The sequence below is a fragment of the Myxocyprinus asiaticus genome, chromosome 6 (genome assembly GCF_019703515.2).
Source record: "Myxocyprinus asiaticus isolate MX2 ecotype Aquarium Trade chromosome 6, UBuf_Myxa_2, whole genome shotgun sequence".
Classification (NCBI taxonomy): Eukaryota; Metazoa; Chordata; class Actinopteri; order Cypriniformes; family Catostomidae; genus Myxocyprinus; species Myxocyprinus asiaticus.
The window spans coordinates 26,362,278-26,379,941 of NC_059349.1; the positions used below are offsets into that span (position 1 = coordinate 26,362,278).

At 37.4% G+C, this 17,664-nt stretch overlaps 1 protein-coding gene across 3 annotated transcripts in view; it reads right to left on the minus strand.

Moving 5' to 3' along the window:
• The window catches only part of LOC127442848 (small conductance calcium-activated potassium channel protein 2-like), a 39,083-nt gene extending 26,479 nt beyond the window's left edge, over positions 1 to 12,604 (minus strand). For 2 of the 3 annotated variants that reach the window (XM_051701085.1, XM_051701084.1), the window contains exon 1: positions 6,612 to 7,766. In XM_051701085.1, coding sequence (XP_051557045.1) covers positions 6,612 to 7,709 — 1,098 coding nt within the window. In that variant the 5' untranslated portion in view covers positions 7,710 to 7,766. Of the gene's footprint in view, positions 1 to 6,611; positions 7,767 to 12,571 lie in introns of those variants that run through there. The other variant, XM_051701086.1, reaches the window with a different exon arrangement.
• Between the last annotated feature and the right edge of the window lie 5,060 nt (positions 12,605 to 17,664).

Genomic DNA, 17,664 nt, shown 5'->3' on the forward strand with positions numbered 1-17,664 from the left:
TGACCAGAAGAGGGTACTTGCAGTACATTATACAAATTTGCACCGTTTTCCATTCCTACATGTGTTATGCGACCTTGCAATATTTCTCCTAAAGCAACTGCAACTGACCTGGCAAGGTCACAATTGAATGTTTTTATTATAAAAACAACAGAGCTCCAATGTGAAAATGATTGGGGAACACAAATTTACAGTCTTGATGCATTTTAATTAGAGCTGTCAAGATTAACGCGCTAACGCATGCAATTAATTTAAAAAGTTTAACGTGTTAATTTTTCTTAATCGGGATTAGCGCATTTTACCGTTAATAAAGCATAAACCAGCATAAACACTGTTTGGAAGAGTGGAGCCCTTTGCACTGATGCACACATCACAAACACACACAGCAGTGATTCCGTGTCAGTAATAAAATAATGGAGAAAGGACCTCTTAACACTATTTGTTGTACAAAACAAGCCTAGATGGAACTTGTGACAGAAATCAAGTATTTTTCTGACTAAGTAAGGCACATTTTAATTACCACAGAAGCACACCAAATCTTTACTATCAACAAAACACAGAATGATAAGTTTTTGTCTCCAAGCGCTTTTCGTGTGGAGTTCAAAGCGCCGCTTGATGCTGGCACCAATGCCCTAACGCGAATCATGAACAAGGCTTCATGATTGCTGTAACAAAGCGGATAGACACAGTCTTCTGGATGATTAATATTGTGGAGGATGAGAGTTTAAGAGTTTAAGAGATTTAATGGCCATTGCAATGAATATACAACCTATGTGTGGACTAGTTCTTTCAATTAGTCAAACCACCACTTAGACTTTGGGAAACATTTAATGTAACTTGAATTTGTGCCATTTCAGTGCATTTCTATCTTTATACTGTGGAAGGCTTTGTTTGGAAAATATTAATTAAGCATTATATTGTTACATATTGTTTTGTTTTCTTTCATAACAAGGAAATAAATGCATTTTGACAGGAAAAGAAGTATATTTAGAGTCCAATTTTATCACCTGATAGCACTAATTTTATTTTTATTCTAGAATTTACATAGGTTTATAGATAACAAATCAATTCTTTCTCCTATAACTTTTTAATTACAGTTTATTTGTTTAGATGCACTTTACTTAGCTATTTCAAGATATTCAAGAAATAAAAAATTCAAGGAAACACTTATGAATTCATGCAAATTTACAAATTAACAACAAATAAATCAACTGGCTGATGGACGCTGAAGTGCAATGTTCTCTCAATGTTCTGCTTTAATGTAAAATTAAAAAAAAACTGCTTCTATCACATTACCACATTAAGCAACATCTTGTGTAACACATACCTGGTAACATTTCTCAAAGTTTCACACTGGTGTTTATGTTTAATTTAAAATGATTTATGAGAAAAATAATGTATTTCTACGCAATTTACTTTTGGAACAAGCACAAAAATAAATTTTATCAATTTAAGTTTAACTGGCCTGATTTCATAAAAATTAAGTTTTAATGAAGACTACCATAATTTGTCTGTTGGGAAAGCTGCAAAGTACAACTGAGTCAAGGATTAATAATCTAAGGATCAAATCTTAATTTAATGATACAATCAAATAATGCATGGTATAAATAAACAGCTGTGGGACAGCTACTGAAAGTTAGGTTATTTGTTGCAGTTCTTCAAGGAAAATAGGTGATAGATACACAATAGACAAAAGTATTCAGAAGCACTAAAGGTCTCTGACTCCACCCTGCCGGCTCTATTCTGCTAACTGATAAGACTTACAGCCTAAATTAATTTCCTTTGACTATATGCCCTCATTAGTATCCCTCCCTTCAACTATCTTGCATTAGATATCAAGAGTTGGGCTTTTCTGTTTGAAAAGGTCATTTTATTTGTATTTTTTAGCTTTCTTCCTGCCACAACAGCTATTGGGTTTAAATTCAGCCTTTAAAGCTAAAAACAGCTGATTGGTACAGCTGCAGAACCACAACATTTGAGTATAATTTGTTAATGTCAATTATTATCTACATTATAGTGTAGTGTAAGAAGTATTTAAGATTTTTTTTTCCAAGTAGGAAAGGTGGTAATTTGCATTAAGAGTACCTTCATATGGTGTGCTTTTTGAAGATGCCTTATGCTTCTTGATGAAATGGATTTGTGCTGCTTTTGATCTAATTCCTGTATTAATACACACAATACTTTCAATACAGTCTGTACATCTGTATTGATCTCTTTACTCTCTATACACCTTTACTGTAAAATATCTCAAATCACATATACTGCATGTGGCAAGCAAAGAGATATTATTGACGCCTTTTGGTGGACTTGGCAGAAGAAAAACTTCGGATGAGACGTTAAACCGAGGTCCTGACTCTCTGTGGTCATTAAAAATCCCAGGACACTTCTCGAAAAGAGTAGGGGTGTAACTCCAGTGTCCTGGCCAAATTCCCCCCATTGGCCAATGGCAAATTCTCAGGGCCAGCAAAGCCTTCTCTGCTGGCCTAACATACCAAATAAATACATATTTTTCATCCTTTCATTCTCAATCACCTTTTTGCCTATGTATTTTTAATCACTTTCCTCTCTTATTTAATCTACAAACAAATAGAGAAAAATGAAAAGTTTATCCAATTAGAATTTATTTCTTGATGCTTACAAGCGAAGCATGACAGATGTTTCACAAATCACATGCCTGAAGCAGCGTGTGAGTTTGAGCTCCACCCCATCAGGCCTTCAGAATTTCCACAGAATCCCTCAACAGTGCAAATGAATGCGCATCTAATGTCAGATTGTCAGATTCATCAGCCAGTCAGATTGATTTATTTGTTCTTGGTGGGTGAAGTCTTTAGGATTTGTACCAGTCGAGGCATTCTAGCTTGCCTTGAGTGACGCAATCACGCTTTAAGTGATGTACGTAATTTGAAAGCGAAGAGCGCGAGATCTGTCTGACAAGTTGGCTGTCACTGCCACATCACCATTGAGAAAGAGATCCTTATGGATTTAAAAACCTGAGATCTTCTGCATGACCGTGTGATTGCTTAATTTATTAAACAGGAAAGGAGTATTGATTTTCACTTCAAGTAAATTGGTAAGTACTTTTTGCATTGTTATAGCAACATCAGGAGTTTTCTAAGTGTAAATTAGGCTGCTGGAGCAGTCAGTGTCGGATCAAGTTTTGAAAAGTAGTGCTGCGTTCAATTCAACTCGGAAAGTCGGATTTTACAACTTCCTACTAGGATAAGTGCAATGGAATGCATCTTGAAGTCAGAATTACAACTTATAGGCTCGTGCAGAAATTCTAAACTCCGATTTCTCAGGGAGGTATACAAAGTAAGTGATAAACATTCACTTTATTAAGTAATATCGATAAATGAGTTCGTTTCCACATTACATGATATTAAAGCTTGTTTAACAAACACCTGCAGAAACAGGTGTATAAAACATGGTAAATTATAATCTCTTTTGATAATCGTACACCTGAAGCACAAATGCTAGCGCTGCAGCATTGTTTATCAGTTGGGTTGCTAGGAGACATCTCTAATGAGAGTCAAACCCCTGCTAAGCTAACGGGAGTGTTGCAGTTCCGAATATCGGGGAATGGAATGCATTTATGGTTGGAGATATCAAGTAGGAATATCCCACATCCAGCTTGAATGGAACACAGCATAACTGTGTACCCTGACGAAATTAAATTTATTGCAAGCAACATTTAAATTGCAAATATTATTAGATCAATTTTTCCAGGTATTATAGACCTCCTTGGTAGATACATATGAAAAATTATGATTTTTGAATGTCTGTTTGGGAGACGTTCATTTCACAAAACATTCATGCTGCAGTTAAAATTAGGCTTGCTTGAGCATTAAGTGTCGTTTCAAGTTCTGGCTTTCATGCGTGGACGTGTTTTAAAGTGTCAATTTGTATTACTAGTTAGCTGCAACTTAATGTATGATGCCCAAAGGCATAGGGTGTCTTATTCATTGTGAAACTGTGTTTTCTTAATGGCATGAATCGCACTGAATGCCTAGACTTTAAATGCACGGCCCGCCACTGCCACTGGCCCATATCAATCATGGCCTCCTGATAATCCCCATACATGAATTGGCTCTATCACCAATAGCTGGTGTGTGGTGAGTGTACTGGCGTACTATGGCTGCCGTCGCATCATCCAGGTGGATGCTGTACACTGGTGGTGGTACACTTGAAGAGAGTCCCCTGTTCACTGTGTAAAGCGCTTTGAGTGTAGTGTCAGAAAAGCACTATTCAAATGTAACAAATGTATACAATGTATTGCACTACGTATGTATATATGTGTATGTATGTATGTGTGTATGTATGTATGTGTGTGTATGTATGTATGTGTATAACTACTTTTTATTTTGTATTATTATCTATGTCTTGCTGCTGTTTTTGTATTGTTGTACACTGGAAGCTCCTGTCACCAAGACAAATTCCTTGTATGTGTAAGAATACTTGGCAATAAAGCTGATTCTGATTCTTCTTCTGATTCTTCTAACGTTCATTAACGTACAAAAAAAATAAGAGACTTGGCTATAACAATCCAAGGAAGTAAGCCACTGTGATTGGCCTAATAAAAGGTTTTTCAAGATCTGGGAGAAAACATGAAGGAGAATGGAGACATGAATAGAGTCTCAGTGAGTGCATCAGATAACAGGGTCAGTAAAATGGAGCCCTGCAGAAGCTGTTTGGGAGTTCAGTCTTTTGAATGATCTGCAGATGAATAAAGCAAATAATGAGGGCAAAGTCGGTGCATACTGTTAATGTGGCACAGATTCATACACTATTTTACTTTGCATTTGTAATAAAATGTGTGCATGGTTTAAATTAGTCCAGCTAAAATATAATTTAAAACTAACTTTAATTTGTTTGATTTTGAAATGTGCTGTGTTCAATCTTTCCACACTGCTAACCCTAATGTTGTCATTCCTGGAAAAATCAAGTTGTCTTAATTAAACATTACTTGAAATGTCAAGTTTTGGGCTTATAACTTAAATATCTATGTTCCTTGAACTTATTTTTCTTAAAAATCCACAGATTTTAAATTTTATGTGTTAATAACTCAAACTATTGAGTACAAAACTGAGGCCATGGGCAATACCCATAATTGCCTTGCGTTTTAAGTATTTAATTATGTTTGCTTGGTCAAAGGGAACATATGGGGGCATTTAAATAGTTGTTATTAAGGATTCAGAGGTTTTACCTATTTTGTAGTATTATTTATGTTGTTTTGTTGCAAATATTGGTTCTGTGTTGTGTCAATAGGTTGATCTGTGTCCCCTTTGGTCAAGTTGGACCTTGTTAGCACTATCGCAGCTCTCCTTGTGCATGTACAAATGAAGTACAGGTGTCTATGCATTTCTGTGGAAACATACGTTTAATAATACCTAAATACCTAAAATCAGTTATAATCTTCTTTAAGATGTGTTATTGTATGACCTAAATTTAAATCTAATCAATTAAAATAGTAGAAACAGCAACATTTAAACAGCAAATCTGAGTTAAAGAAATATTCAAGGTTCAATACAAGTTAAGCTCAATTGACAGCATTTTTGGCATAATATTGAATATCACAAAAAATTATTTTGACTTCCCCCTCTTTTTCTTATAAAAAGCATTCCAGTGTGGCATTTAGAATGAAAGTGAATGGGGCCAATCCGTAAACGTTAAAATACTCACTATTTCAAAAGTATAGCCACAAGACATGATTTTAGTGTGATAAAATTTCTGTGTAAAGTTATAACCAATTTTAAAACTTCATTTCCATGACAATGTAATGTCAACAAAGCCTAAAACCCTAAAAACAAAGTATTTACAGCTCAAATAATACATGAGTTTTAAGAGAAGAGATAAAGTGCTTATATAAAATCGAGGTACACATTTCAGCCTTTAAACCCTCCAAAAAGTGGCCGATTCGATTTTTGCTTCTTTCCTTTTTTTTTAAAGAAAAGGACAGACAAGTCGAAATAATTTTGTGTGGTAATCAACATTATGCTACAAATGCCATCGATTGAGCTTAACTTGTATTGAACCCAGACTATTTCTTTAAGTTTACTTGAATCAAGTTACCTTAACTTAAATAGTTAAGATAATTTTATATGGTCACCAAGTTAAGTGAACTTAATTACACAAGTTTTGGAGACACCATTATTTTTTCTTCATTTTCCTATAATTGTCACCGTTAACCATATTTTAACATATGTGCATTGCAACAAGACCTTACAGAATGTGTTATGATTTTACACAAGATCAGGGATAAAAACTATTTTAAGTATTTCAGTAAGGATGTTAAATTCTCTGCCACATACACAAACGTCTGTGTGTGTGGGAGAGAGAGAGAGAGAGAGAGAGAGAGAGTGATGCATAAGACAGAGGGTTTTTATGTGCGTGACTGTGTATGCATGAGATGCAGTGTGCTTGATGTCATCATGTTGATAGGCTGCTTTCTAATACATGTTTTTGCAAATCAAATCAACTGAGTCCAAAGCTTAACATCACGATCACGAGAAATAATTAAAGGGTAGCAAAAGAACAAAAACATAAGACAGGCGTGGTCACGTAGGTGTAATGCAGTAGCTTCTTCATTAGAGGCATTTGTACATAGTTAAGCCTACCTTGTGTTTGCCTGTTGGGTTTTTCCTTTGCTCCTTTTCGTTGGGCACTGGCCACAGTTGACTGCTGGAGCCGTACGGGGGACTGCTGTTTTCACTACTGGAGACCGACGAGTTTCTCACTGCCGCGCGTTCACATTGAGCTTCATGACACTGCTGCTCTGCTTGACAGAGTGCGATTTTTCTCTCCTGGCACCTGCTGTCTCGGTCACTCTGCTGCCACTGGAGGCTGTGTTTCTGCGCGTCTGCCTGCTGTTGATGATGCTGTTGCTGCAACAGCGCTTGGTTATTTCTGCACACTTCCTCAGATCCGCTGATGCAGTAGTTGATAGGCAAGCTGCTACCCAACAGTAACTGCCGTTGAGCATGCAACTGTGGTAATTGAGCCTGAGGCTCACCTAATAGTCTATCCTTTTCGATTTCCTCGCATGCATTTATCTGTCCTTGACCAGAGTTTGGTAAGAGTAGCTCCAAGGAGGGGTCGCTTTGTTGATGATCGCCTGTTTGATTATAACAAGGTTGCTGCAGCAACGGGTTTTGGTCTCGACGCCCCCCCTCCCCGACGCATCGTTGTGCGTTTTCTTGTTTGTAATAATTAGCAGACTTCTGGCGAGTATCCCAGGTGTTAGAAATGTGCAAAGGCAGATGAGGCGGCAGCAGCAGCAGTTCAGATGGGGAGGGCTGCGGGGAAACGGAAAATTTGTGCTGAGGAGAATGGCTGCAGAATGGCTCAGAATGACACTGAGAGCCCGATGAGGCCCCTGGAAACTCCGACTGAAGTGGTTGGTTATGGTAAGGCTGACGGTCACTGTGCGCTCCCTGTGTGAGGAGGATGCTGTGGTTAGTCAAAGGCAGGGACTCGCCGTGCTGCGGTTTACAGTCATGGACACCTTTTCTGGTGGTGCGGTCCGGACAAGACAGTACATGTCGGCTCTGATGTGAGGAGGTGGAGCGCTCCTTTATCGATGGTGGTGGGGGCGGCAGACTAAAGAGCGGGGCTACTGGATGAGATCCTTCTTTCTGAACGCGCGCTGAAATGTCTCGGGCGTCCGTGTCGTTGGTGTGGTGCTGCTGGACAGCTCCCGCGTATCGATGCCGCATCCCCTCAATATCCGCGTCTTGTTGTGGTCGCTCCTTTGCCGTGTGAAGCAGCACCGACACCCATTCATTGCGATGTGCCCCCAAAGAACCGAGCTGGCTCATTGGTGGGTTCGATCAAGACCTGCCTCATATAACGTCATCACCAAGATGAACACCGCCCTCGTGCGAATGTTGCTTTATCTACGTTTACAGTTTACAAGATTAAACCTGAGATGTGAATTGGCCAGTATGTCAAGGTCACGGACACGGCGGAAGTTTGATGTCTCGGGCGGGAATGAATTTTACAAGCACGTCCGATTGCATGCAAATGTTAAAAATTACGAGCGTCAGCCGTTTCTCAACAGTTGAATCAGGACCACCACATTTATAAATTACATTATGTTGTTATGGCATAAAGTAAGCCATACGTAAGGACAACAGGGCTAAAGGCCCCGCGGGGATAAAAGGCACTTTTGATTTTATTTTCTTAAACGGCAACAAAACCACCACAGTACTTTCCTTAACACCTGCCACTATACACTGCTAAATATTCCTGAAAATTATCACATTTATTTTCAGACAAAACACTTATTTGTCATTTTCAGATTTGTTTAAGCTGTATATAACTGTCCAATAAGTGAACGGATAGTATTTGGGGTAAAAAGCCCTCCTGTTGCTAAAGGCCCCTATAAAACACATTGTTTTTCTTAAGTGGGGTGAACAGATTTTATGTGACAAATTTTCAAAATGGGCTCACAATGACTGATCCAATCACTATAGAGATTAATTTGTTTATAGAATACTTCAGATGTCATGAAATGCCAAATGTGACTGAAAATAACAAAAAATTTGGTTATTTTGCCTAAGTTGACAAATTTTGCCCTATAACTATTGTCCCTATATTTACACTATATCACTTTATATCACTATAAAAAATAAAGGTGGCAAGGGAGCCCTTTACCCCACACTTGGGGTAAAACACTTGGGCCTTTTACCACAAGTGTGGGGCTCCCTCGCCACCTTTATCTTTTTATTTTTTAATCAAAACAACCTTCCGTTATTATTTATTTTCACACAAATTAAAAAGAAATTAATTTTTTCAATCTTGATAAACTTTGTGACTAGAAAAAAAGCATATATTCCTTAAGGTGTGCCCTGTTTTACCCTAATGTCCAAAAATTGTGCGCATCTATAAAATGGTAATCGAGGGGAACAAAATTGAGGAACAACTCACACAGAGACAACTAATAAAGAATGGTTTTGTCCAATATATTTTGAAAAAGATTACATTGTTTACGGTTTTCCCTATAAACACATGGTGCTCTGCATTGAAAAAAAAAATGTTTAGTTCACCCAAAAATGAAAATTCTCTTTTACTCACCTTCATTTTCTGCAGAACACAAACGAAGACTTTTACAAGAATATTTCAGCTCTGTAGGTCCATATAATGCAAGTGAATGGAGACCAAAACTTTGAAGCTCCAAAAAGCACATAAAGGCAGCATAAAAGTAATCCATAAGACTCCAGTGTTTTAATTCATGTCTTCTGAAGTGATCTATTCGGTTTTGGGTGAGAGCAAACCAAAATATAACTCTTTTTTCACAGTACATCTTGACATCAGCAGTCTCTTTAGCGATAATAATTTCAAGCTTGATTATAGTTCCCAGGGCCATCTAGCGATCTGCGCATGCGTAAAGCACTAGGAAGTGTAATTGAGCTTGAAATATGGTCGTACCAAGAGACTGCAATGGCAAGATGTACAATGAAAAAGGAGGTATATTTTGGTCGAAAGAATTTTCGTTTTTAGGTGAACTATTCTTTTAAAAATAAAAATGTGCTTCTTGTGGTGACATCTAAATTAACTGGTTTGATTCAAATAATAAACATGTTATGACATCACTGAATCAACCTGAATACATTAGGTAACACCAGTAAACCTAATTTAAGGGTTAAACTAGCTCAGTTGAAGCTTGCCGCTTTTTACGGTGTTACTTACAGGTCCTTGATTGACACACGATGTTGCACACGCCTGTCAGAAGCAGTTAATTGGTTCATGATAGAATAGGCTAAACAAAATATGCTGAGTCTGTTTTCAATCAGTAAATTGTGCATAAAAGCATGGGGTAATGTGTATTTCAACCCCCAAAAAAACACAGGCATGTGTGTCGAGGAGATAGGTATACATATTATGTATAGGTTGTTAGCTGATTCGCAGATGCAGTATTTCACTGGTGATGTCTTCAGTCAGCATTATGTTCATGTGAAAGTTCAGTGCAGACGAGAGTTACAGGAACAATGAAAAACAACTGTGATGACTCTTTGAATTAATTCTCCACTTCTATAAATTATAGCTTTTGCATAAGGGGTCTCTTTATAATTTACAGCACTTTTTCACTATTTTTACCAAAATAGTACTTCAATAATGTTTGCTCTGTCACTGCATGCCCTTTCATCATCCAGTTACTGTGTGATTAAAAAAAAGGGATGCTTAGTAAGTTTTATATATTATAAATAAAAGATGTCAAGCATATGTGAATGCACAGGTATAATTAACTTTCCTCATTAATATCAATGAAAGTTAACTGAGGCCATCCTATTGTGTTGGATGATAATGAGGATGGAGATGAGTGTTGGAAAGAATTGGCAAAAAGACACTATCTTTGGACCTGAAATAGATCACAACTGTGATGGTCCAGTTACAAGATTTAAAATGGCATAAAGCAGCATAAAATAGAGCATGTGTGTGTGTGTGTGGGGGGGGGGGGGGGGGTGGGTTGAGGTGTGTGATCAAATTTGGCTATAATTGTGAGGTCCAAATTTTTGAAAATGTCCTTACTATAGTAATATACTAAAGCATGTAAAAAAAAACGACTTGTGAGGACCTTTTCAGCGGTCCTCACTAACAGTTTTGCTTTATGTATACTGATATTAAAAGGTTTGTGTGAGGGTTAGGTTTAGAAAATAAAAATATCATTATATCATTACCTCCTTTTACAAACCATTGCGATGTCCTCAATTATATAGTGAGTGTGTGTGTGTGGTTTTTTTCCCACATGGATAATACAGACATATGCCTTTGCCAAGGAAACCCTGAGAATTCAAGTTAAATGAGTAAGTGAATAAACTGATGGCTGAATGATTGACAGATGAGCATTTTCATAGCCTTTCAGCAACTCATTTATATAATACTGGAACTTGGCCACCTTGTACAAATCAAAAGGAAATTTGATATTTTGAGCTGATATTGTTGATATAATTTGTTCCCGTGAACTAAGTGGGCTCTTGGCAAGATGAAGTCAATAAAAACGTGTCCAGGCTTATTCATAAAATACTGTAACAAACAGCAGCCTTACATTCTGCTTAGAAGGCTAAATAAAAATAATTGGCAATGTATCAAATAAGAAATTATGACCGTGGAAATATCTTGATACATTGTGTAAGCTGTCCTTTTTTTTTTTTTATCTTTGAAGCCTTTGAGTAAAAACAAAACTTGTCACATTCCGAATCCCATTAGATTCATAGTATTCAGGTTTTAGTCACAATGTGTGTCAAATGGCTCAGTGAGTGTCAAGAGATTTTGCAATCCATATCAATGTTTTTTGCTTAATGTTCTCTTGTGCTATTGCTTTAAAATTGTTAAGAGAGTAGCACTATAATGTGCAGTGTTCTACATATTGTTCTCAAAAAAAAATGTCAGAAAACTTACATCCATTTAATTTTGTATTGTATTTTACTTAAACATTTAGCTTTTTAATGGGTGAGGATGAATTTGCCAGGGAGGGTCAATGGCCAACAACAGATCTTGCAACAAATGCAGATTCACTGCAGTTCATCCCAAAATGAATTAGGGCACAGCCCGCTTGCAAGAAAATGTGACCTGAATCACACACACAAACACATATCTAATGCTTCAAATGCTTCTGATTTAAATAAGAATCAGGCAGACATTGCTGTCAGAGCTGCAGTGGACAGTATGCACAATTCAGTATGCAGGATACAGTCCCTCATATCTGATGGACTGCGAGATACTACCTCTAAAACCTGCACGGCAGGGCAGTACAATCTAAAGAATGTAATGAAAATGATATAACAAATCAGCTCTTTCACATACAAGTATTTTGATGGGAAATTAAGCACCTGAACGGAGCAGACAAGAGTCGTGATTCACAAAGATTATTATTAATGCCTACACAGATGATGAGGAACAGGCATGTTGCTTTTTTAAAAAAGAAATTGCAATGAATTTCCTCGAACATTTTACACAGCCAGTATATTTTTTGCCAGTATAAAAAACAAGAAATCGGATTAGTAAATTTGTTGGCTTAAAATAGACCACCTTTATCATTCAGGACCCTTTTAGATACACAGAAACCAACCTAGATCTATCACTCACACCAGAAGACTTTTTAAGAAAGGGTTTTTATTTAATGCATTTACAGATTTATTTTAACGTATAAAACTAAGTAAAATAGTCACAAATCACAAAATAATATCATATAATTTCTATACACTATGCCTAATGGAATGGGATAAGGGAAAAAACAAACAAAACTAAATCTTCTAAACAAAAAGTAAAAAATAAAAAAAAATATTAAAAAATGTGTACATGTACATGTAGCAAGAGATGCCTGGTTTTATGGAGGGAGGGGGATTGTCACATATTTTTATATCCCCTGACAAAGGTTGTCTGTATAAATGAAAGGGCAACATGTAGATAGGTCAGAATAAATCATCACAAAGATATGCTTCAAAGGCCTCGAGAAACCTTCTTTCATCACCTTTAGTCTGCCATTTTAAGGCTAATACTAACAGAGGGAACCATGTGAAATACCAAGTATTAAAACTAAAATGAACAGTAAGTTACAGAGTCTCTACTTTCTTACCTTACTCTTTACACATCTTCATACTGATCCTTTGAACGCCACTAGCAATGAGAAATATATATATATATATATATATATATATATATATATATATATATATATATATATATATATATATATATAATAATAAAAAAAAAACTATAAACAATTTCAAAATAAGAAACGAAAGTAGTTTGTCCGTTTACTGTAATAAAACGGTCACAATTCCTCGTTCTTCGTGAGATTCTTGGTCTAGTGGCGGGAATGCCCTCCAGCGCGTGAAGAAACATGCGACCGATGGCTTGAGCACACTCCGTGTCTCCCCTTCACTTTCATCACCAGATGTTGACTGATCGCTTTTGAAAGGTATCTTTAAATAACACAGCACCTGTACCGCTATTAATTAAGTCTACACGCACAGTGATTAATTGGGAAAACGCAAAAATCGAACATGTGTTTCACGTGCAGCAGTAGAATTCTGACTACATGATCCACACCGGACTGTCACGCCGTAATATCGATTGAGGATCGTGAGAGGAGGGTAATATGACCTTGTGACGTGTTGTAAATTGATGGGGGGGATCCCTGTTCTATTTTTAGATCTTGGTTGTTGAGAGACTAGCGGGGGTGGATGAAACGGGAGGGGGCTTGGGGGTTCCCGTGCAAGCACCAACTGCAGCAAAACTGATCTTAGAATGATGCTCGTGCAGCCATTATATTCGGGGAAAAATAAGACGACTGGGTGGATCACTGAAGCATTCTTACATATTGAAGCACCAATGATGGAGATACCATGTTGTAGTGCTTCTATTTTGCTTATCTCTTATTGGGACTATTGCTGTTTTTACACCCTCATGGTCTTTATAAATGTATTAAGCCTATTATATAACAAATAGCCCACATTTAATTTGCACGTGGTCAAATATGTTTCAGTTAATCAGAGCAAATATATCTTAGAGCAAAGATATTGGGTATTTTACCATGGGACATCATGCTGAAGATAGATGCATAGACATTCTGGATTCTAAGGATTGGTCCTGCTACATTTTTTAATAGCATTTGGAGTCAGTCAGTATAATATGAATATGTGCTTTATAAGCTTTGTACAAGCTATTAAGGTTCACAGGGGGGTTGTTGAAGCGGGTTTCGCCCAGGGCGCCATACAAGCTAGAACTGCTACTGAAGTTTCATCTACTTCTGCAGTCGTGCACACTGCTTCTGAGTGTCATTTCTTTTGTATTGTGTCCAATGTACGCAGTGCAAGTGTGCATAAGTGTCTTAGGCTTGAGGTCTCAGAGAGGAAGGATGTTTTACAATCGTTAACAACCTGACAGTAATACGTTTTAACTTGGAGACAACTAACAATGATATGCGACAGCTCAATGGCATATTAACCATTTCCCTGGAGATTTGACAATACACATAGGTTGCCTACAAAATGAGAAGACAACGCCCAGTCTTCAAAGTAAAGCACTGCTGCTGTAACATCATAACTGCTTTTTCCAGTTATCTCTTGATTGTGTTTCTTTGCTTTCGATGAATGCCTTTAAAAAAAATCAGCATAAAGTACCATAGTATTATGAAGAATACAGATGTATACAGTGGCGCAAGGTGCATCAGTTTCAAAACGCAACATTCTTTTCAATTATCTATAAGAGGATTAGTAACCTTTGTGCATGAGGTTTGCCCAGGGGGCATTATTTGACATATGAGCAGCCTGTGACTTTAAACAGAATTTAAAGGGATCCCAGTGTTTGTGTTAATCAGCATCAAAGTGATTTTTATTACTAAAAATGAGGCAAACATTGTGAAGGAAAAACAGTGGGGAGGCACCGTCTGGGATTGCATCAGAAGATTATTGGTAGGGGCGAGCAAGAGAGAGAGTGAACAGACTGTTCTGATTTTTATTTGACAACAATGCTTGAATAAAATCCTTCAGATCCCATCTTCCTGCAATTCCAATCTATAGGAAGACTTTTTAAGGATATAAATGGCTTACATTAAGCTATGTCTAACCTTGATGCTTTTGCATCCATGTACCCAAAGCGAATGCATGGTGAGACAAAACTTTGGGGAGTTGCTTTATGCAGGATTTTTGCAAAAGCTGGATTGGTACCTTTCATGAGTGGTGCTCTTTTCACGTGTAGAGTTATACACTCATTCTCCTCACATACAGACTCGGTGTCAGTCTCCTTTAATATCCTCACATTTGGAGTGAATTCTGCTTTCACACAAGATTAGGTGAATGTACTCTGCAGGAGTTTATGATGTCATAATTAAGCCTACACCATGACACTCACAGCACACCTGAAGGAGAATGAGAGAATCAGGCAACTTAAAATTCACCTCACTGGAGTGAAATGCATTCACGTACAGATCTGATAGGCACAAATTAGCAGGAATGTGTCTTTCTCATTAAAAGAATAGTTCACCTAAAAACAATAATTCTCTCATCATTTACTCACCCTTATGCTGTCTCAAACTTGTATGACTTTCTTTCTTCTGGAGAACACAAACAAAGATATTCTGAAGCATATACGATGTGTTTTTGAACATACATTTCAAGGCAATGGTGTCCAAAACTTTGAAGCTCCAAAAAGGAAAGAAGGGCAGCATAAAGGTAATCCATACACCTCGAGTGGTTTAATCCATGTCTTCTGAAGCGATACAAATAGTTTTGGGTGAGAAACAGACCAAAATGTACACGCACTCTTTGCAAGGAAGTGTAAACAAGCTTCTCTCATGAATGCGCCAAGGAGACTAAAGATAGCAAGATTTATAATGATTAAGGAGTTACATTTTGGTCTGTTTCTCACCAAAAACGATCTCGTAGTGCTAGCAAGGCAAATTTAATGGTATTCATAACTTACACGTGTGCAGGATGAATGAAGTGTGCTTTCGTGCGAATTGCCGCAGCGCACATTATGCTGGGTGTCCACTATCGAGCGAAGTGAAGCGAGCGTTTTTAATTCATTCCAATGGGAGCCGAGCGCCACGTTCGCAAGGTAGATTCTCATCGGAATTACACATCATCCTAACTAAAAAATTTTGGTATTTGATAATGTTTTAGACAATTTTTTTTTTTCTTGTTTAACTGATAATTTATATACATTAAGATTTAATCTATTAGAGTGAATCTATTAGACTTTATTTTTATTACAACTGTAAAAGTTGTAATTCTTGTTCAAATAATATGCAAACAAATGCATGCAGTTACAGTCTCTGGTTACCTTTATCAAGTTTTGCGAGGTGGGGGATTTTCGCTAGTGAAAATGTTGAGTGGCTAGTGACCTTGGAAACTACTAGCCACAGTGACTTGTGAGCCAAAAATGTACTGTATGGAAAAAACACATCATGTATCTGTCAAAATATCGTTGTTTATGTGAGTCTGAAATGGCAAGAGGGTGAGTAAATGATGAGAGAATTATCCTTTTTGGGTGAACCATTCCTTTAATTATGAAATTTGTTATGTACAGGTGCATCTCAATAAATTAGAATGTCGTGGAAAAGTTCATTTATTTCAGTAATTCAGCTCAAATTGTGAAACTCTTGTATTAAATAAATTCAATGCACACAGACTGAAGTAGTTTAAGTCTTTTGTTCTTTTAATTGTGATGATTTTGGTTCACATTTAACAAAAACCCACCAATTCACTATCTCAAAAAATTAGAATATGGTGACATGCCAATCAGCTAATCAACTCAAAACACCTGCAAAGTTTTCCTGAGCCTTCAAAATGGTCTCTCAGTTTGGTTCACTAGGCTACACAATCATGGGGAAGACTGCTGATCTGACAGTTGTCCAGAAGACAATCATTGACACCCTTCACAAGGAGGGTAAGCCACAAACATTCATTGCCAAAGAAACTGGCTGTTCACAGAGTGCTGTATCCAAGCATGTTAACAGAAAGTTGAGTGGAAGGAAAAAGTGTGGAAGAAAAAGATGCACAACCAACCGAGAGAACCGCAGCCTTATGATTGTCAAGCAAAATCGATTCAAGAATTTGGGTGAACTTCACAAGGAATGGACTGAGGCTGGGGTCAAGGCATCAAGAGCTACCACACACAGACATGTCAAGGAATTTGGCTACAGTTGTCGTATTCCTCTTGTTAAGCCACTCCTGAACCACAGACAACGTCAGAGGCGTCTTACCTGGGCTAAGGAGAAGAAGAACTGGACTGTTGCCCAGTGTTCCAAAGTCCTCTTTTCAGATGAGAGCAAGTTTTGTATTTCATTTGGAAACCAAGGTCCTAGAGTCTGGAGGAAGGGTGGAGAAGCTCATAGCCCAAGTTGCTTGAAGTCCAGTGTTAAGTTTCCACAGTCTGTGATGATTTGGGGTGCAATGTCATCTGCTGGTGTTGGTCCATTGTGTTTTTTGAAAACCAAAGTCACTGCACCTGTTTACCAAGACATTTTGGAGCACTTCATGCTTCCTTCTGCTGACCAGCTTTTTAAAGATGCTGATTTCATTTTCCAGCAGGATTTGGCACCTGCCCACACTGCCAAAAGCACCAAAAGTTGGTTAAATGACCATGGTGTTGGTGTGCTTGACTGGCCAGCAAACTCGCCAGACCTGAACCCCATAGAGAATCTATGGGGTATTGTCAAGAGGAAAATGAGAAACAAGAGACCAAAAAATGCAGATGAGCTGAAGGCCACTGTCAAAGAAACCTGGGCTTCCATACCACCTCAGCAGTGCCACAAACTGATCACCTCCATGCCACGCCGAATTGAGGCAGTAATTAAAGCAAAAGGAGCCCCTACCAAGTATTGAGTACATATACAGTAAACGAACATACTTTCCAGAAGACCAACAATTCACTAAAAATGTTTTTTTTATTGGTCTTATGATGTATTCTAATTTTTTGAGATAGTGAATTGGTGGGTTTTTGTTAAATGTGAGCCAAAATCATCACAATTAAAAGAATCAAAGACTTAAACTACTTCAGTCTGTGTGCATTGAATTTATTTAATACACAAGTTTCACAATTTGAGTTGAATTACTGAAATAAATGAACTTTTCCACGACATTCTAATTTATTGAGATGCACCTGTACAAAGGCCCCAGCTTAATGTACATTTATAACACTAAATTTTGTCTAGTATTACCCTGG